A 21,731-nucleotide genomic window follows, 5' to 3' on the forward strand; every position below is an offset into this window, starting at 1 on the left:
ACAATAACAGCTTTTATAGGGGATAGCTGCCCAACTCCACCCCGGTTGGGAGTCTCAAGAAGTATTGACGAGGAGATACAAAAACCTGCGACTGCTCCGCGCAGGAGCTTCTTGTGACAATAACAGCTTTTATAGGGGGTTACAAGCTTTTCCACATGTCCATACAACACAAATAGATGTTGAAGAAGATGCTGACGGAGAAGCAGTTTTGAATGGGTACAATTATAAAACTTAAAACAATGACTTAAAACTGAGAATTGTGTCTTAAATTTTTTATGATGCTTGTTATAAGTAGTTTATTGTTTGTTCTTAACATTGCTTTATAAATTTAATTTCTTAGTTTGTTTCATTTTTACAACTAAAGCAAAATAATAGTTCCAAGCTTCCTGTTAAAAGTATGGTTACTTTGTTTCCTCTGAGTCAATAATTCACTATCAAGAGACAAGATAATGTTTGAGTAATTAAACCATGAAAAAAGGTATCTCTCTATCTCAAAATGAAGTTCAGGTACGTCTATTACATATTCAGGCAACAATCCTAAACTAAAAGGGAATAATTGCCAAGAACTTTCCATCCGCGCGCATGATCGAACATATTTGGGTAAAATCAGCCAAAAAGTGAGTCAGGGTGTATAGGTTTGTTACTACTGCAAGCTCCAAGTATAATTTTTAATTAATTTTGTCATATACAAAAAAGGGGTTAAAAGAGCTGCTTTGATATTTTCAGCCACTTGCACATATAGTAGTTCAAAACGATTTGAAAAATCATGAAAGTTTTTCAATCTGTGAATTCACATATATGACTTCAAATTTGGTCTGAAACAATGCTACTCAATCTGATGATTGATGCAGGTACATAATTTCAATTAATGATTGTTGATTCGAAACTTTTCAAAAACAGCAACTTTCCATTTGATATTTAACTCTATTTAAAATTAATATTACTGTTTTCATTTTTTTCTGAACAATTCACTACCACAGTACTCTCATTCTTATCATTTCTTGTTAGTTTCTTAGTTGAAAAATCAAACATAACTGACTCTCGTCGGACAAATTCCTCTCAAATGACTGGCACGGGTAGGATTTGCAAATTGCTAATTTTTTTGTATTTTTTGACTTTAACTTTTATGGTCTTATATGGCACCATAAATGTGTATGGTCTTGGATATGGTTCCCAAGACACCGTGAACTTCAATTTTTTTTCAAGTGTCTTGATGAGTTCTTCTCCACTCAGAGTGCATTAAGAGTTTTAAGAGTGCATTAAGTGGTGTTTTAAGAGTTTTTTGAGCAATGTTGATTTTTTGGATGGTCATCTATATGGTTGCCAAGTTACCATAAACTCCATATATGGCTTGGATATGGTTGCCAAGAAAGGTTTATGGTGGTCAACCCGGGTGGTGTTCGTTTTCATAAGCACAGTAGGGAGTTTATCTCCATTACTGATATGGTGGGGGCGGACAATAAATACCGACAGTGGGCATCTAAAACTTCTTCAAAACCGGATCCAAAAGTTTCCCGTTCTGCCCTGATTTGGCAATTACACAGTTTGGGGGTAGTGTTGGTGATGGTGGTGCTTGTGCGGGGGAGGGTGTCATGAAGTACCTGGGGTCATGAAGTTCTGGGGGCTATGAAGTACCTTTCATACTATGAATTTATATCTCCTCACGTTTCAGTTAATCGCATCCTTAGAAAATAGTTAGGCTCTAAGAAATAATAATAATAATAATTTGGTTCCTGCGCAATCGCAGCGGAACAGCATTAGGCCTACAATAGCCTGTTCTCAGCTGCCCTTTTTCTTATTATTCCCCACATTTCAGTCTGTTCTTTTCTGACATGAGTATATTCTGTTAAGTTCAGACTGAAATTTACTATGATTCATGCTGATAGACATTGGTTGGTAACTCCGGGTGAACTGTGGCAACTTACGCTTTAGCGTTAAACCATGGGTTGTCCAGATCCGACTGATTGCTGCATCTCATGTACCCATTCTGCAGTGCCTCTTTCTTCTCATTTTCCTCCTGAAGTAAACATCATAGATTTAACGTAATTTGTAGGCACATAGGCACACAAGTAACTGTAGGCACATAGGATAAACTTGTCTTAGCCTGACAAGAATATCTTCTTCTTCAACGTAAACTTGGTGAGAGAGGTTAAGAATTGAAAGACAAGAAAGATCAAAAGGAAATTTTATAAGAGATTCCCAAATTCAAGAGCATCAAGGAAGTGATGCTGGTTAGAAAAATAAAATTTTATGAGATCTTACTTGGTTTAAGATTTTAAACACGGTTTACTTCACTGTTATATTCAGCTGCCCCTTACTGTGCAAAATGTGTTAAATTATCATCAAAAAACTTCAAATTTACTTTAGCATATATTTTACCGCTTAGTCCGTGTAAAAATTTAGCACAGGTAATGCACAGAATCCAAAAAATGAGGTAAATAGAGCAACTCAAAGTATAAGTTCTCCGTTGAGTTTATACTGAAGTAAAATCCTATCCTCAAGCAACAACAAACAAAAAATTCTATTAAAAATCATCAAGACACAAGATCAAAAACACTAAAAAAGACAGACTAACAAAGATGCAAATTAATTTTAAAAAACGAGAGAAATTAAGCAAAGGTCACGTAAATTGAGGGGAATTTTGCTGACAACAAAAATATGAGCAAACTTTTGTTTTTATTTTAAGGGGAAAAAGTGTTGCTACCGTAATTGTTTGTATGAATCTCAACCCGCGGAGAACTCTATACCAGTAATAGGAAATTCTATATGTGAGTCTCAATTAGTTTTTCAGTATTGGGCAAGTCTTAATAAATATCTCACAACTCAGGCAAGTCTTGACCAAGACTGGGTAAACTTGCAGGTTGATTCAAAATCAAATACAAAACTTCTTAAAACTTCAGTTTTGAGTGGAAAATTCAAATTTAAAAAAAATATTGCCACGTGACGCGATTCCGGGTCAAATTTTATCTTTTTTTCCAAGGGTGCAATCTGAAACAATACACCACGGGGTATCCGAAGAGGTCACATTAATAAGTTTTCGGCCAATTTGTAGCCGTTTCAGCAGTTACAGCCCCAAATTACCCAAAATCACGAACTTTTTTTAATAGACAGATACATCAAACATTGAACATGTCCTAACGCGAGAAAATTGCTTAAAAACGTAACAACAAGGAGGCTTCCCTTGACGGCCTGAGGCCCTGTCATTCGGCATCAGGTGATAATTGACCTATTGGTGATAGAATGTTCAACCACTAGTACTCGGGCTCGACATCAGCCAGAACAAAATTGAAGCCAAAGTTTCGGCAAAATAATTGATACTATGGCCCAATTCCAACTGTTCCATGCACCAATTTTGCCCTCAGTAAATTCTAGGGTGCCCATTCTATTTGGGTCAAAATTGATATTGATCCAGGTTATCTGTAACAGACCGTTAGGGGTTATAATCGACAATCGATATAATCGGGGAACCCTTGCTCGTAGGTCTTTATTTCGTGACAGGCTTGTCAAAATTAGACGTCACATATAAGTTTTTAAAGCTAATTTAAAGAGTGATTAAAAGAACTACGTACCTTCTTCATTGGTTTAACGCTTTTAGTCTTCTAGAGTTTAGATTCAGCATCTCCGAAAATTGGGGCAAAACTATGTATCTCTTAATTTACTTTTCATGTTTTTCCGGACCTATTTTGTCAAGAAATGCACAGAACTGACAGATGCAAAAATAAAAAGATCGGATTTTTGAATCAGTGCTGAAATTAGACACGCTATAGACACGCATTTAGTTGTGCCCAATACAGAAATTAACATGCCGTTAGGCCAGGAAGAGAAACCATGACATTGTGTTCGCACAAATTTTGTAAATTTAAACGATGTTTATTTTGTGTGCGTTTTTCATGTGTCTTCCCCGAAAAATTTCTTAACGATACTCGATGTTTTGTGCGATTATGAATTTGTATTTGTAATTTCAAAAATCAAACACTATTCTAAATCGATTCCAATCTAAAAATGTTTTATACCGATAACTATAAATTCCAAATAGGGGGCCAGATCAATTCCAGCAAGCATTCGCTGGACCAAAATTTTTGTCTGATTGAAATTTTTTGTCATTATGTCAGCGTGCCGGAGTATCATTTCGTACAATATTGCTGACTGATAACTGCGCAAAAGAGGTGGGAACTGCATTCCAAAAACGAAAAGAAAATTCGATTCTAACAGTGATTCCATATTAGATCCAACTGTACGACATGAATTAGTCGACTTACTATGGTGGCATTTATGGCCACTATAGAGCGTCAACAAAACCATTGAGCACCCACGAAAACCATACACAGCCATTTAATAGAACCTAAAGGGAGAAATAGGAGAACCTAATTTGCACCAGTTTTTTGTCTTTTAAATGTCATTGGTTTGCTCTTGTCCCTTGACAGCACAGTCATCAATGATCTTAGTACCTTTTAAATTTATATAAAATAAACAATATTTCGCCCAAGAAGTCTGAATTGAATATGGCCTAATTGGAAAAAAAATTAAGGTGACTGCACTAGCCAGGTCATTTGGATTATCGTTGTCATAGAAGGATTGAAGGAAGCCCAGCTCAGTTGTGCATCCCTCGCAGAATGTGAGACAGCATGTTTTCCAACCTGAAGCAGAAACAAATGAATTCTTTTAATGTTATTACCTGATAAACAATTGCCATCAAATGGGCAAAAAAATTAGGAAATTTGGGCGATAGAAGCAATTGCAGTTTGCTGCACCAAACAGCTCAACCTTTATGTTAGAAGAAAAGCGTGCATTTGGGCCCCCAGTTATATTTGTTGGACAGATCTAATCCGACAGATTAAGGTAGAATTGTTACTGTGTGAAAATAAAAACTTGTATCCTGACAACGACCTGACAATTTTTTTTCCAAATTTCCAGTCAGGCAAGACATTATCTGATGGTTGATGATAAGGCAACTGTGTCGGATGCGTGTCGAATCTTACACGATTAAAAATCCAGAATCAACAAGGATGCTCGTTAATTTGCGTTCGCACATGATGTTCCGACCCGAGCTCATCTACACTTTTGACTTAATTGTCAACCAAATGAAGACATTAAAAAAATAGATGTTTGAGTTTTAAAAAACTTTTCAAAACCTAACTACTTATTCAATTACATAATGCCAAGTCTCATTACAGCGCTGACGAGATCTTTCATCGAAAAAACTACGAAAAAAAACAAACAACAAAAGGAGCAAAAACAAAAATTTCACGGCAAAAACTAAATACCTAAATTTGAACGCACCTAGTAACAACGCCAAAATGGAATCGTATATAACCTTAACTGCACAAATTTACTTTGTCCATGCTATAAAGCAGATGGCAATTTTCCTTAATGAGACTAGGTAACAAAGTCGACAAAAGGAATTAATAAGGCGAAATTGAAAAATCAATCAACATTTTTCAAAACCCAATAATTTCTAAATTCTTAAAAATCATGAGCTTTTAACAAAGTAATTCTTAATAAATTTTTTAAACACTAATTATGAAACCAATAGTACCTATCGTTGGTTAGATTAAGCCATAGGAACGGACTACAGAAGAAGAAAAACACAAAAAATTAAACAATTTGCGAAAACACAAATAATTGAAGTCATTAAAATCATTAGCTATTATCTGAATACTATGTATTCTTCCCTCCAATTTCATTCACACTAATGCAACTAAATTTATACTGAAAGATTATTTAAGTGAATTATGGCCACATTTGAAAATCATTGGGATCTTTTATTACGCGAATGTGCTAGAAGAAGAGAAAAAGAAACACAAGTACAACACTAATTTTTTTATTTAAACGCATATTGTCCACAATCAAAACATCAATTAGGACACGATATCACTGGACATTTAAATTTTTGAATACACAAAATATAGAATTACACATCTCAATGATAAGAATAAGCTACAAGTTGACAAAAAAAACTAAACAAACTGAAAAGTTTAAAAAATCATTGAAAATGTAAAATATCATAAACTTTGAGACTATTCGCTATAAAATTACTGCCTCGGGTAACATCAACCCTTGAATACTCAATTACAAGCTATTGAGACCCGTCAGCATTTTACGCCTACCTAAAGATTTTAAAAAAATAGGCAAAAATCGCTAATTCAAAAAAATTTAAGCGAGAAAAGTGCCGAAGCCATTAAGAAATAACTTTTCGGTAATGACTTTTCTATCGTCCATTAATTTTTTAACAATATTAGATTCTTTTTTTAATATGACTTCAAAATATCAACAAATATGACCAAATACATTAAAACCACGAAATTTCTGAGAAAACCGGTAGTATCAACGCCATTAAACTCAATTGCTTTCAGCGAAAGACAATAAAAGCAAAAGGCAAAATTTATGCCTCGATGAGACAACAAGAATGTTTGTCATTGACAAATCATCGATACAATAGGACATTACAATAAGTCATTGACTAAGAAAACAACAACAAATACAAGCAAAAACCAAAAATTTAGTAGAAAAGTGCGAGAAGAAAATGTCGAAGCCATTTAAACCTATGAAAGAAGAAACCGTCGAAGCCATTTAAAGCTTTTCCTTGAAAACTTTATCTTTGATCCAATGAACATCCTTTTTAAGCCAATTGGAACTAACACTAATAGGATAATACGATGAGATTTCAGAAGAACCAAAAACAAAATAAAATTTTCCAAATGTCCAAAAAATTTATGAAAACTCGCACATCGATATTATCAAATCAATAGTTAGAAAAAAAACCGCAAATGAAATTATTTTTCTTGAAGTAGGAAAAAAGGAGTTCCGGTAATTACTGAGGCGTTCGTAAAGTTCACGAATATAAGTTTACGATTGGTTAAAGTTCAAAAAAATTTTTCGAAAAATTATTTTTGAAGTCTTAACAGCCATTAAATTCAATAGCTTTCAGCGGAAGTCAACAAATAGTCTCAGTCATAACTTGATAGAATGATAAAGATGTTTGTCATGCATGGGTAATCAATAAGATATCACAATAAGTCTTATGACTACGAAAACCACAACAAACGAAGGGAAAAACCAAAAAATCAGTAGAAAAGTGCGAGAAGAAGGTGTCGAAGCCATTTCAACCATGAGCTTTTCTCTGAAAACTTTATCTATGATCCATTGAACGTCTTCCCTAAACCAACGGGAGCTATCCATTTTAGAATAATGTGATAAAATTTCAAAAGGATTCAAAAATACGAAAATATCCAAAAATTTTAAAATTAATTTCGAAATCTTGTGGCATCGAAGTCATAAAACCAATAGCCTGGAAGAGTCTTTTAATGATACCACTCATATTTCTCTACGATGAATATATCGATCCTCCAAAATTGACTGAACAAAAAACCCATTTGAGTATATAGTTCCTTCCTCCACAAGTGGGGTCGGAACAATAAGCACCATAGCTGTTGTCTAATTAAGTGGCTGAAATTAGGAGAAAAATTTCGTTATTTTATTGATGTGAAAATTGTTTATTTAAAATCACCTCTGAATTCAAATACAAATATATTAATCATGAAAGGCAAAAGAAGTTTGAAAAATGCTTTTCAGCCTACGTTAAGCCAATTTACAGATCATAAAGTCTGATAAGTTATTTTTTTTGTGTTAAGAGACTTTGTAAAGGAAAGGACCTGCAAATTCTAATAAAAGTAAAATTTTCTAAGGCAAACAAGAACTCAAAAGATCAAAAACTCTCAAATTGCACAAATTACGTCGTAACGATGCCGGGGTGGGGGGCATTGGGATGAAAAACGTAACACTAGAACTCGATAATATCAATTCCAAAAGTTATCATCGGAAAAAGAAACGTTGAAAAAGTAAAACATAAGCAATGTTTCACTGCTACGTAAACCTTAGCGTAAGCCCGCTTAACAAGTAACAAATCGAAGCTACAATGGTGAATATGTTAACGGAAACAAATTGAGAAAAAGTAATTATCTTTACTAAAAAATAGTGATATCTATTCAATAACATGCACATAATATGCAAAACTGTTTTTTCGACAAGGAACTTTTTGATTGAAGAACAAACTTTACGGACAGCACTGGAGTCGTCTGATGAGTCTGAGGAATGGCCTAAGAAGAAGAAATGTAATTTTGAAAAATGAAATGCAACTTTGAGCAAACAAGAAGATTAGTTTAACAGGTTTTACATCAGCTCACAAGAATTGTTCAGAAAACGGCAAGATATGCCACAAAAGCAATTTTGGACGCCATACCCAACAATTAAGCCCTCAGTAGGGACCTAACTGAGGTGTCACATTATCCTCATAGTAGACTAATGAGGCCATGCAACGCAATTTGATAGGCTGACAAGAATCTTCAATGTAGACGACTCTAGGAGAGCAAAGAAAGCTAGAAACATTCACTAAAGTCAGAGGAACACTTCAGTTGAGGGACTTATGATACGGGAAAAAAATTCGGAGTCAGGTACGACATTGAAGATATTGGACAACAAGATCTAGCAGCTCCTGGCATAGTATAAGACAATGTATGCATAGAATATAAAGTTGGAAAAAAATAATGCTTCATTGGATTTCGGACCCTCTCAATCATAACAAGGGGATGAGTGATAGGTGCTATATTGAATGTGAGCAAAATCCAAGATGCAATAAGCAGAGACAACTGTGAATATGTGAATAGTTATGACTGGCTACTCTTCAAACTCTAAATGTATCAAAATTCAGATTTTGACTCGTAGATTAGATTCAAAAAGCACGTTGCAGAGACAATCCAACATTGTGAGTTGACTATGGGGTGCTGCAAAAATTAGTTAACCTGACCTGAAGCTTGTTCTTTTGCTAAAAACTAAAAATTTTCCATGTCCAACAGCAATTAACAGACTGGAGCGAAAGAGAGTAATGGAAAAAATGAGGCTTTTGATGACAAAAAGGATACTTGATTCATACAAATATCTCAGACTTGGTTATGTTGGTTCGAGATATGGTGCTGTTTGGTAAAACCATTAGCAAACACCCGACTTAAATAACCAGAGTAAAATAGCATTTAAACCCAGCCACTGTTAGTCCTCATTAAGAGAGCAAAAACACATTAGAATACATTAAGCAGATTATTAAGAGCAGAAACATTTCTAAGGTCCTCAGAGAGCAGCAGAAAAAAACTTTTGAACAAAAAACAAAAAAAAACTTTGTAACAAAAGCAAAACTGAGCATGTAGCACTGAATGGTAAAAAATCTGCAATAAAGGGTAACTCTAGACACTCCACAAGAGATCAATTATTTGATTTTAAGCAATTGCTTGAGAATAGAAAAACATGGCACCTGTGAAAAACTTGGCGCCGTTGTAGTCATTCAACAAAAAAGAGCCAGACAAAAACAAGAACTAACTGAATGTACATTGGAACGAACACTGACAAGAAATAAGTAAAAAGTCAACGAGGTTGGAATAATTAGCATCTATTCAAACAAAAAAAGCAGGTATCTGTCATTTGGTGGCCAAAAATGCTGATATTTGGTGACCATTCCGACTGGTAAACAAGCTGTATATTTTTAAGAACAAAAGACAACATGGCGCAGTACTAAGGCTAGAGATGATTTTTGCGCTTTTTGGGGGCACGGAAACTGGGCACACGGACAGGGGTGGGGATTGGGGTGAAGTGAGGGTGGGGGCTGATGTGTGTCTGTGTGTGTGTGGGGGGGGGGAGGGGGTGGGGTCAGCCTCTAAGAACCACCCTTCACACCATAAGTAAAAATCTCAAAAACAGTTTCTGTGAATCGCATACTTGAAGACTAGTGAGCTGAAATGTTCTACGAGCGCTTAATGACCGATAGGCACTACCCGTTTATCCCGTTTTTGAGGACAAAATTCGAATGGATCAGACGAAAAATCGGTCCAGCGAAAAATAGCATACAAAAAAGACCGACAGGAGTAATATAATTGCAATAAACTTTGTTTGAGAGCAATTAAGAAGTTTCTCGATCATAATAAGGCTGAACGGACACAAATTTACACAACACGCTTAAAAATTGTCAACTATTAACTTAAGACTACCAGAGACTGGTTAACTTTTTGGTTGTGTTTACTGTCTGAATTTCATCATCACGGTTGTAGCTCATTCAACAAAGAGAACGTTACGACATCATTCATAAAAAGGCGTGTCGTCATGAGTGAAACGGAATTTCACGAAAATATCATTTCGCCATTTGAGTCAGTCCTGAAAAAACTGTCAAAAAAAACTCCTATTGTCCTTGCAAAATTTTTCAACGAAACAGGATATAATGCGAGTGTTCTTCTGACACATTAAAAAAATAAATTGAGAAGCAGCCAATACTTTTTGTTGGCAGAAACATCTTTAATCTTTTTTATTTTCACAATTGTCATGTGGCTTAAAGGTCATTGAATCAGCGTATAAGCATTCAAGGAAGACGGTGACGCGCAAAAAAGATTTTTCTTAATAATATGTGTGAAAGTAAAATGTTTATAGAAGATATCTAAACTCTTTCTCATTGATTAGCGAAAAAAAGTAATTGCGTTTAGTATATTTTTTGTATAAGTCTAGAACATCTCATGGAAAAATTTATCACTCATTTCCATATTGTTCTTTGCAAAATTTTTTCTGCTTCTTAATTTATTCTTCATTTGAATACTAAAAAAAATATCATGCGGACTAGTTCTCTGGGCAGAAAATCGCTGAAAAAGGTAAACGAACTATGTCAACAATTATAACAAAAATTTTAAAAGAGCAAATTCTCCACTGGAAAATATATCTCTTCTAAACTAATTTTAATAACGCTTTCAAAACTTGTTCATTAAGTTTAATCAAGTTGAAACACTATCAAGCGTTGGGACTTCATTTGTAGCTTGAATTTGAAAAAAAGACTGTCCTCTGTAGAAGTTTTTGGTACAATCAGAGCAATCGTTTGTCTGAACAAAATTGATAGCAGGTGCCCTCAAAGATCCTAACGGACGACGTCACGTCAAAAGGGGTAGTTTTCCAAAATTAGCAAAGCAAACTTAATCTAGCAAATATAAATAAGAGTTTAAAAGACATAATGATTTTGAAATATTTAAAACGCAAAAGAATACGCATGTTGGCACAAATTCAAACAAAAGTAATTTCGGAGTCTATCATGAAGAGCATCTAGCTCGTCAAGTGAGTATGCTTTTGAGAAAGACAATGCAGATTTTTCAATGAGCTGATTTTTTGTCAAAAAACTTTTGAGAGTTAAGAATTGCCAAATATATAATTAATGGAGAAATTGAGCACAAAAAACCCTAATTGTCATTTTGTTGTTTTTTTTCTGATAAGCTCGTTCTCTTGCAAAGCTTTATAAGCCGCGACCGTTCGCTCGGACCGTTCGCACTTTTGTTTGTTAGTACAGCAAAGGGTCCATTTATCAAATTTTCTGGCGGCGTGTAGTCAGTGACCTTATTTCAGGTGCATCTAGACTATGATAAGATGAAGTAGATGTTCATGAATCTCAGAAAAGACTTGCTCGAATATTTCATAAATGTGCACTTCAAATAATGTTTGTAAATTATCCTCCGCAAAAATATCTGCAACAGCGTGATTCTTGAAATAATTTTGAAGGACCCAGATACCTTCAAATTAGGTTTATACGTACATCCGCAAACTTCAAGAAGAAATGATAGTTCAAGGACTGATAGCAATAGTTTTCAAAAGCAAAACCAAAATAATTTTTTTAAAACAAAAATCTCTTGCCCAGAATCCCGAGGTGTGAACTAGTGTTTTCCATCAAATTTATGACTTTATGGTGATTGGGTACAACCGAGAATTTGGAGTAATATAAACAAGATGGCTCTGACCAATATTTTCGAAACTGAAGGTGACTTCTGCTGTGTCCTGTATCTTCCACACTCTGCCGGGAGAGTTCACCTCTATCTTAGAGGGAGGGAGAGCTATCCTATAAGGCTGACCATCGCTATCCACTATTGGCACCACAACAGCTGAAACAAACAAATCCGTATGTCACTGTTTGTTTGTAAGTTTCCAGTCTCTTTCAAATGGTTATCGTTGGAGAAACTCACAAATAATTTGCAAGATCTTGTTAGACGATACATCGTATTATATCATTCTCATCCAAAATTTGATATATGCTGCTTTGTTTTAGTTTTTGTTTTCAGCAGCTTTGCACAGACAATTACCAGTAGCTTCAAATTAGTATAGTCTTAGTTTTAGTTGCTTCCATATGATGACATTTTTTGAGGTTAAGCAATCCCAGCCCCATTTTTACATAATTTTGCGATTAACAAGTCAGCTTTAGGATCTTCTTCATAAATAGGTGTGATGTGATATCAGAGCTCGTTTTTTTCTCGTTCATAACAGGTATAAAAACAGGCAATTTTGTAGCATGTTTTGGTTCCGAAACTATAAAAATATATCTCAACCTATTAAACGCATTTCTTGTCAAAAGTGTTTTTTTTCATCCTTGAAGTCTTGTGGAACTGTTGAGAAAGATTCTCTTTTCTGCCCTCGAAATATTAAAAGCCAGTGCTAACGATGATTTAATCTGATTATAAATAACTGTACAATTAGCTTTAAAAACGTCAAATTTATTAACAGATAATTTGGAATTTAAAAATGCGGTATTCAGTCATTGCATTGGCTAACCGGATTTCGCTTCAGAAGTTAATGCATTTCCGCAAAATTAGGAAAATCCATTTTTGGGGAATTCAGGTCACAGAGAATGTAGCCTTAATTCAGTAATTTCACGTAACCGAATTGCACAAAATAATCAGAATGTTTTCAAGTCAGCAGTGTAGTGCATCATTCAAAATATGTAGGTTTTTAGCAGTTAGGTTAAATTTGATAGAAAGGTATTAACAGTTCTGTTTAAGTTCATTTAAATTTCTATATAAAATGTTAGTTTTTCCTTCGATTTTTTTGGCTGTACAAATATAAGAGACGCAGGGATTCAATTGTACTAAAAATTTAATATCGCATGAATGCTGTTTACAGTAATTTGAAAAAACATCTCGAGGGATACAAAAATGAGAGAATTTTTCCCGGTCAATAAGAAGCAATGTTTCAACGTTTATATTTTTAGTGAATATTAAACCATTGAGTCGCCAAGACACGTCAAGGACCACTCCAAGAACAAAAAATAACGATATTTAAAGGGCAGCCTTTATCGATCGATGTCCTTTATAAGAAAAAGAAATCATTCTGCAAAGCTTCGCCAAAAAGGTAGAGCAAACATTTTTTATGCTATTCTTATTTCTAATTTTTGAAGACTTATTAACAAAATTAGTCCTTTTTGTTCCGACCCCCACTTTAGTGAGGAGGGAGGAACTATATACTCAACTGGGTTTTTTTTTGTTCAGCGAATTTTGGCCGACCGATATATTCATCGTAGAGAATTGTGAGTGGTATCATTAAAAAGCCCGTCCAGCGTAGAATACGGAATCGAAAAGATTTTTTCGATTTTCGTGTTTTACAGGTAGTTATCGAGGTTTAAAGTTTTGTGAACATTCGACTGCTTTTGTTCACATTTTCACCAATTTTTGCTAAAATTTGGCACAATTTCGCTAATATAATTCAAAATATGTTAAAATTTTTAACGGCAGAGTGTTGTTGTTACCGTTAGAGATAGAAGAGTGTTGCTGAATTGTTTGATTGAAGTTTTTTTGGCTAAAATTTTTGATAACATTTTCAAAATTCAAATTTTTTTCATCAAAAATGGCACAAAAAATGCTTTTTTGGTTCACTTTGTTAAAGTTTGCCAAACTTAGTGACCTAGAAACCATAAAACATACTCCTTAATTTCAAAACGAGCGGTAGTTGCATTTAGGCGCCGTATGAAAGTGTTCTGGTATTAAAACTTTGCCGTTTTTTGCAGAATTAACTCGATAATTATACAAAATGCATCTTTTTTTCATTATTTGAAGAATTCCACTAAACAATTGGTGTTATTCGCAAATACTTGAAACATTTGGTTGGTTTGCTGGGCAGGCAACAAAATCAGGGAGAGGTTCGATAATATCAAGGACTCTTAGAATCAGAGACTTTTTGGTTTTGATTTTGATGCTGCCTTTTTTCAAAATATTTTGCTTTTGTTTTTTTAATGTTAATTACTAACAATATTTTTTTATTCAAGGCTCCGTTAATAACAGCTCCAATTTACATAAACTTAAGGCCGAATTTAGATACAGTTTGTTCTCAGAGAACCAAAGGGTTTTTATGGCTTTGAGGGAGAGTTTTAGAAAAATTTAACTGAATTCTTGCCTTTTGCCTTCAATTGTTATTCTTTCGGCAGTCTGATTTTTAAGTTTAACCACTCAAATATCTAAATTTTTTCCTCAAAACGTGCAGGTGAACTTTTTCACTTCATTCGATTGTTACCTGATGTCTCTTATGCTATTGAATGTAATTGTTTTAATGAAATTTCTGTGATTTATTGAACTTTTCAATTTTTTATAATATTTTGTTCAATATTTTGCTTATTCTCCGTAAGTACAGGTCAATCTTTCCTCCTTATAGAATGAAAACTAATTTTGTGGCTGATTGTTTCAACAGAAGATTTTCTTGCTTTTGGTACTACGAGCTTTCATACAAAATTTTCTAATTTTAGTGCCTAATTGCCCATTTTTGCTGTTGTTTTTGTTTCTTTTGTAAATAGTCATATTATTTAACAATCTAAGGGGAAAAAGCTTTACAACAATTGAATTTGAACATAATTTCTGTTTTCATAACATATGGTTTGAAGGGCTGCGACACCGTTCTCTTGCAGAAATTGGTAGAGTTTTTTTACTTTTTCCCTTTTTTTATTGTTAATTTTTGTTGTCATATGCCAAATATTGTATAATTAAAGGTCTCAGCGGCCAACTATAGATAAACAAGTAAAGTTAAGTAACTGATATTGGTAAATGACTAATGGTTGTTTTGATCGTGTGTCGAATTAAAATTCTAAAAAAAAGAGTAATGGTATTCTTCAATTTATCCCTTTTTGTTTTGGTTTGCGTTTTTTTTTCGTATTTTAGAATGTTGAATTATTTTTGTAAATAGCCTCATTATATAGAGTTATTTTCAATGTTTTGTTGAATCAAACATTAATTTTTCTGTTATTCAATCTTTTTAAATGATGTCTTCAGGGCTTAGACAATTTGTTTCAGAAGAAATTTGTGAAGTTTATATAATTCTCAGTTTTTGTAGTTCCTTTTGTTGTCATTTCGTGAGAGTCGTTTCACAAAAATGATTCTGTGATGATCAAAGGAGACGCAAATGACGTTGTTATATCCTCGCGGTTGATATCTAATAAATTTAATGGCTTCAAAACTTTGATTTCGTAGAGTTGTTTGTGAAATTTATATGTTCAGCTTGTACTTAATCTATTTTATAGTCTTATAATTTAGTCTCATTAATAACAGTCACATTTAGTTTTCGAGTAGTTGCAAGACAAACTGTATACTCTTTAAGTCGAAAGCTTTTGTTGCTATTGTTTTTGAGAATATTTGTTTTTAATAAAAGAAAGAGATAGATTTTTGAGATCCGCCAACTTTTATTTCTGTTAAATTGTAGCTAAGCATCTCTATATACAATTCACATCAGTGATCTTTTGAAATACAAATTGCTCTTCTTAATGGTTTTGTTTTCCTCAAATGCTCTTTCTTCTTGGAACAACCAATTTTCATAAAACCAATTTTCGAGATTTTTGCAAATTAGCCTCTTTTTTGTAGGTTTTTGTTTTCTTTTCACAGTGTCACATTAATGGGCGTCATTTGACTTCAAAATGTTGTCACCTGCAAAAAATGCAAACGGAGAAGTTTTTTGTTTTTAGTGATCAGCTCAATATTTAATTGATTGGGGGACATTGTTTTCGTGCATAATTTTTCGTGCAAATTTTTCGTTTTTGCCTGTATTTGTCGTTCTTTTTGTAGCTGTATGACACATCCTTGATAATGAAAGGCCTCAGTCGCTCAATATTGAGGTATAAAATACTCTCTCCAAGATTTCATTTGATGCCTAATGTTTCTAACGAGTTCGAATTTATTTCATTTTAAAAGAAGCAATGTTTTGATAAACTTATACCGCTTTTGCTCATTTCTAGTCGACTTGTTGCCAAATCTCATTGAGGAAAATACCAATATTTTCTTCCAAAAAGTACCGTTTAATCATGTTAGTATAAATTTTATCTAATGCCTTTTTGATTTGGTTGCTAGTGGTTTTCAAATAGTGGACAAAGAGTTTTGATCGTAATTATATTTGTAACCATTTGATTTGTTGCCGTCTTTCTGGTAGTCATATTATGGTGGCCACAGGTCTCATAGGCCCTCTAGAGTAGATTGTTGTATTGCTTTAGTGGTTTGATGAACGAAAATGAAAATTTTTTTATTTCTTCCTCATTTGGTAGACAATTAAGTGAAAAATGTAGATGAGCGGGGTCGGAACTTAATGTGCGAACGCATATTACTGAACCTCCTTGTTAGAACAAGGATTTAAAATCATGCATCATCCCTGGTACATCAATTCGAAATTTTGATTATCTGATGGGTAATTTTTGTCAGGGCCTACTTATCATATCATTAAAAATAGGACAAAATCTATCAAGAATATATAAAATTAACAAGGACTTGTAACAGAAACGTTCTTGACATTATAATTTTCTAGAGAAAATGAATTTTTCAAAATTTGAAAAATCTTTTACCTGATCGTCAATTTTTGCAAGGCATAGTTATAACATTTATGAAGTAAAATCATCAATTTATGGGAAAAATATAAAAACAATCAGTAAAAAATGCCACGTTAATTGAGACGAATTACTAATCGGAAAAAAAGTAACATGAAACGTTGATTTTTTTACTTGAAACAAAAGATATGCTAATAATATTTGAGAAAAAGTGTACAGAGAACTTGAGAAAATTACAAACATAGCTGGCAGATTGCCAAAAATAGCCGCAATAGCTTTGTAGATATGCAGTTTTAAAAATATAGTAATGGAAACAGACCAAAAAGATTTTTTTGTTAAATTCTGAGATACATTCTGTTACATTTTGGTTACGAATACGAATAAGTTATTGCGGCTTCTATTAGCTGCTCTCCAAAAACTTTCATTTAGTGTGACACCAACTCACTTGAACTCATCTCATTGAATTGAAGTAAAGAAAAATCAGTTTCAGAGTCAAAAAGTCATTTTGAGGGCAAGGTAAGTCACGCAGGACCATAAACTTAACCACGCAAATGAATAAAAAAACTCGCTCCAATACGACTGAAAAATGACGCCAAGCACGCAATTTTGTTGAAATTGCATGAACGAATGAACAAAAAGCAGATTTGAAGTATTTGTGACGTCATATGGTCGTATAAAAAAGTCTTGAAGACGAACTACAATCCAGAGAATTGGATGAAAAACAGACCTAATCTACTTGACCACCAGATCAATTGAATAGTCTTAGCCAAAGAGAAAAAAATTTCAAAAATTGAGAAACTGAAAAAATCAAACAAAATATAAAAATAATCTTTGCTAAAACTCTTGAAGCTTTTACATGAAATCAATACACCCAATAAATCACGCACAAGCCTTGAAAGGGATTATTTGCCACTTAAGTGCAATAGTTGAAGAAGTCCAAAACTTGAAGAAACTTTCTAAATTTTGTTGGAAAAAACGTTCAAAACCAATTTTTGCATCTGGAGTTATGTCATTTAACTCATCTGTAAGACTTTTAAAAGTTTCTTTGGCCAGTTAAGACAGTTAAACTCAGTAACTATTTAGAAACTTTCTACGCAATCAATAATTTTAACAAAATCTTGCTAAAATTCGTAATATTAATATCTTCAGAACCATTTCATGATCCTCTGAGACTATCCAGTGGCCTTATTTCGAGCCCTAAATAGTTTCACTGGCCCATAAAGATCCATAAATTTGGAAAGAGATGAAAAACTCTCAGAAAGTTTTTCCAATCCTCTTAAATTTTAACAAAAGATTGCAAAAAAATCGCGTTATTAGGGTGTTGATAACCATTCCATTACCTCAAGCAATTCTGCAGTTACTTATTATCAAACCCTGGAGGGGGTTCCTGGGCCCCTGATGCAAGAAAAAACACAAAAATTTAAAACAATTTCGTAGAAGTTTGAAAAAATTTCACCTTTTATTTATAAAACTTGCTAAAATAAGTGATCTTGAAAAATTGAAAACCATTTTATTACCACTAGAAACTATGCAGTAACATACAGCGAACCCTATAGGAGGTTCCCTGGCCACTGAGGAAAGAATACGAAATATTCTAGAACTTTTTAAAAAATCTCGTTTTTTTTAAAAATTGCTAAAGTTTGTAATAATAAAATATTGAAACAAATTCCCCATCACCAAAGAAACTATGCAGTAACCAATTATCAAAACCTAGAGCAGTTTCCTTGGCCTTTGATGTCAAAAAACCCTGAAAAATGTCAAAGATCTTCAAAAACTTGAAAAAATTCTAAAAGTTAGTATTAATGTTGCGTTTTTATGTCGGTATGTAGCCAATATATGTTTGGAGTACCAAAAAATATAGCTCTTAAACTGGCCATAAAAAAATAATTACGTCTTGAAAAAGAGCTTCGGCATTTTTTATAAAACTCAATTTTAGACTGGTCCCACAAAAAATTCGATAAACGACGAAAAATGACAAAAGTTTGGAAGATTTCCGCTACCATCTCGAAGTAGAAAAGCGCCAATCCTCAACGTCTTAACGCATATTCGCCAAAATTATGCCATGCATTTTGAAGCCATAACATGAAAAAATATCACGAGAAAACTAAATGACAGAAACTGATACAATATCTGATAAAATTTGTTTTCAGTTGAGACTTCAAAAAAAGTATTGGTGAAAGACCCTGTACAACAGGTAGTAATAAAAATTGACGAAGATAGGACAAAATAACAGACAAAATTGAAAAATATTATTTTCTGAAAAAAATCTGTACAAATTTTGATTACAAATGGCGAACTTTTAATCTGAGAAAATGTCATTTACTTTCTCTCCACGCAATAATTGACAAGAAGTACGAAATAATTATTATATAATAAAGGACAAAAAAACTGGAAATAGAATTTTTAAAATCATTTAAGCGAAAAGTGTTCTGTTTACATTTCAAGTTGTCCCAAAAAATTAATCAGGAAAAACTTTTTATAGCTTCTTCTGCTAGATCAATCGCTCAGCCAAAACGCAGACGAGAACTATCAGACGACTACTGGAAACTGCCATGAACAAGAACCTGGAAAAAAGAAATTCGTGTATTTATTTCTAGTGCGAAAGTGCCATGTCTAGACTTGAAGTATCACCTCATAGTAGCAACACCTATAGAACGACTCTTAACTCAAAATTATCCAAGAAAAGTTAGAGCGCGAACTGTAATATAAGAAAAATTGCCAATTGTCAAAAAAAGTTTGAAAATAGTTATTATTCAAAATGAAAGACCACCAAAATTAAAAGAACAACTGATTCCAACCACACAACTCTGCAAATATTATCAAAATTAGAAGTAGAGTACAAAAAAATGCTAGAAACCTCAAAAACAAGGCAAAATGTTAATATAGCTGAAAATAGAACCTTGAATTGTAGTGTTTGCTTCATATGGTCAAAACGGCCTCCAAGCACACTATGACTAGTTTGGATAATTGTGAGAGAAAAGTTTGATGGAAAAAATTTGAGTTGAAACTAATAAACTGCTTTGAAAAATCCGCAATTGATCAAAGAATTTCACTCGCCAAGCTAACGTTTTTTACGCCTAACTTTTTTTGCTCTTTCTCTCTCAATAAGTGATTTGAACAGAAAACCAATCTGTATCCCGCTTCTGCCCTCAAATTCGTTCAGTCGCTCGATCAAAACAGTTAGCTTTCACATGAAGCGTTGACATTTGCATCTTGCTTTAATTACACTCCGCCTTATCGATAAGAAAATAAGTAAAAATATTTCTTTAGCAATCATGGATCAAAAACATTAGACAGTAACGCTTCCGTCTAAATGAATCATGAAGAAAGATCAAAAGATTCGAGAAAATTGATTGGCAAAAATGGTCAGGCTATTAAAATTATATAAAAAAACAAATCAAAATTGTAATTAAAAAAACAAACCTTCCTTAAAATTCAGAGATTGAACGTCAAAAAATTAATCCACTTTTATCACACCAAATAAAACGACTGGCAGGGCACAGAAATATTATTTCTAGGAATTAAAACCAAAAACGAACAAATAACAAGAAAAACTGGAGAAGAAATGCAAAAAAGGGATTAGTATGCGTACAATTTTATAAAAAAAAAACAAAGAAGACCTCACATTCAGAAGAATTGTTGAATTTAACAGTTGCCGCACCAACTATGCCATATACACCAATTTTTAAGAACATAGATTTCTCACAGATCAAAAAATGAAAAAATTAAGGAAAAAAGTCCAAAAAATAAATATAAAAATGAGAAATATGAGCCCAATTTTCAATTGAAAAGATTTATTAGGCTCTGAAAAACTTTGTGGTATCAATTTCAAAAATTTACGTATTAATGCAGCATCAACCAAAAACTATCATCGATCTCAGCATCGATCTCTATAAAAAACAAAATTTCAAGTAAACAAAATTTGAGCCAAATGGACGCAAAAACGGCTAACTATATGCCCCAGTTTATCAAAAACATTTTTTAAAGAAAAAAAATCAATCACTGAACTCAGCGCATGATCAAAAAACTTTACTCGCACTTAAAAAATCTGTTCGTCATGACAGCTTTTCTCATTTTTTTCTATGCTCAAGATGACTTGGGGCATACCATTTTTTCTAAATCTGTTTTTTGGCATAGATGACTTGGGGCATACCAATTCAGGCAGTTTGACAAGAAATGTTTTTTTTATGTTATAAGAATCACTATGACTTTGTAGGACTGCTAAAGACTCTATATGACAAACAAACTGGCTCATTTACCATCAAGTCCTGTCTGCAGTGGCGTGGTGATTGTAATTTGAGCCCCTGACAGAACATCGTAGCTCTTCGGTCCGTAATCCTACAATAAAAATCTTTGATTTCATACAAATGTGATATTGTGTCAAAACTACTCTTTCTATAACCTCATTTCATCATTCATCGCAAGACTCAAGCATGATGAAAATCAATATTTATTTTTTCTTCAGCGTCTGTTCATCTGTTCATGTCTGATTTGGCTCTGATATCCTCTGATTCATTCTGATTTAGAATCTCATAAGACTGAATTTTTTCTTATTCAGGTCCTGAGGTTTTCCATTTTCTGTTTCATAAGAGCGCTTACTACTCATGGGATGATAGCATACACGCTATGTGATAAATGGAGTTATAACTATATCACAGTACGTATAAATTTCCTTACGTCTAGAACAATAAGATGTGTGATCACTTTTGAATATAACAAGGGCTCCATGTCTCTCCCCGATTGATCATTGATAAGCCACTCGTATGTCTGGTTTACTTCGGCTGCACAAACACAAACAATGGTTAATTTTGTACCAACATTATCCACAAAGACCGATAAATTTGAACACATGTCATTTAAGGCTACAAGAAGCATTCGGGTAAACGGGTCTTCTGTGAATTCATGGCTGTTAAAAAAAAATTTAAAGAAAAACTGTCTGTTAAAAGAAAAATTTTAGGAAATTCTCAAATTTCTTAAAGACAATAGATTGAACTTTGGAAAAGTTGTCCAGCCTAGAGTAAAACTTTCTCTAACGCAGTTGCTAATAACTCCTCGTATGTTTACCTTCAGTAATCGTATAAAAAAGGATAGCAAATTTCGATTT

General features: G+C 33.4%; 1 protein-coding gene across 1 annotated transcript in view; it reads right to left on the reverse strand.

The window, feature by feature from the left end:
* LOC142341222 (uncharacterized) overlaps positions 1 to 21,731 on the reverse strand; it is a 297,980-nt gene that overhangs the window by 223,416 nt on the left and 52,833 nt on the right. Inside the window, exons 18-22 of the mRNA XM_075392141.1 lie at positions 21,305 to 21,408; positions 20,887 to 20,965; positions 11,808 to 11,948; positions 4,534 to 4,637; positions 1,926 to 2,017 (exon numbers count right to left, since the gene is read on the reverse strand). Of these exons, the coding sequence (XP_075248256.1) occupies positions 1,926 to 2,017; positions 4,534 to 4,637; positions 11,808 to 11,948; positions 20,887 to 20,965; positions 21,305 to 21,408 (520 nt within the window). The remainder of the gene's footprint in view (positions 1 to 1,925; positions 2,018 to 4,533; positions 4,638 to 11,807; positions 11,949 to 20,886; positions 20,966 to 21,304; positions 21,409 to 21,731) is intronic.

Source organism: Convolutriloba macropyga, chromosome 6, assembly GCF_964194025.1.
Source record: "Convolutriloba macropyga chromosome 6, txConMacr16.3, whole genome shotgun sequence".
Classification (NCBI taxonomy): Eukaryota; Metazoa; Xenacoelomorpha; order Acoela; family Convolutidae; genus Convolutriloba; species Convolutriloba macropyga.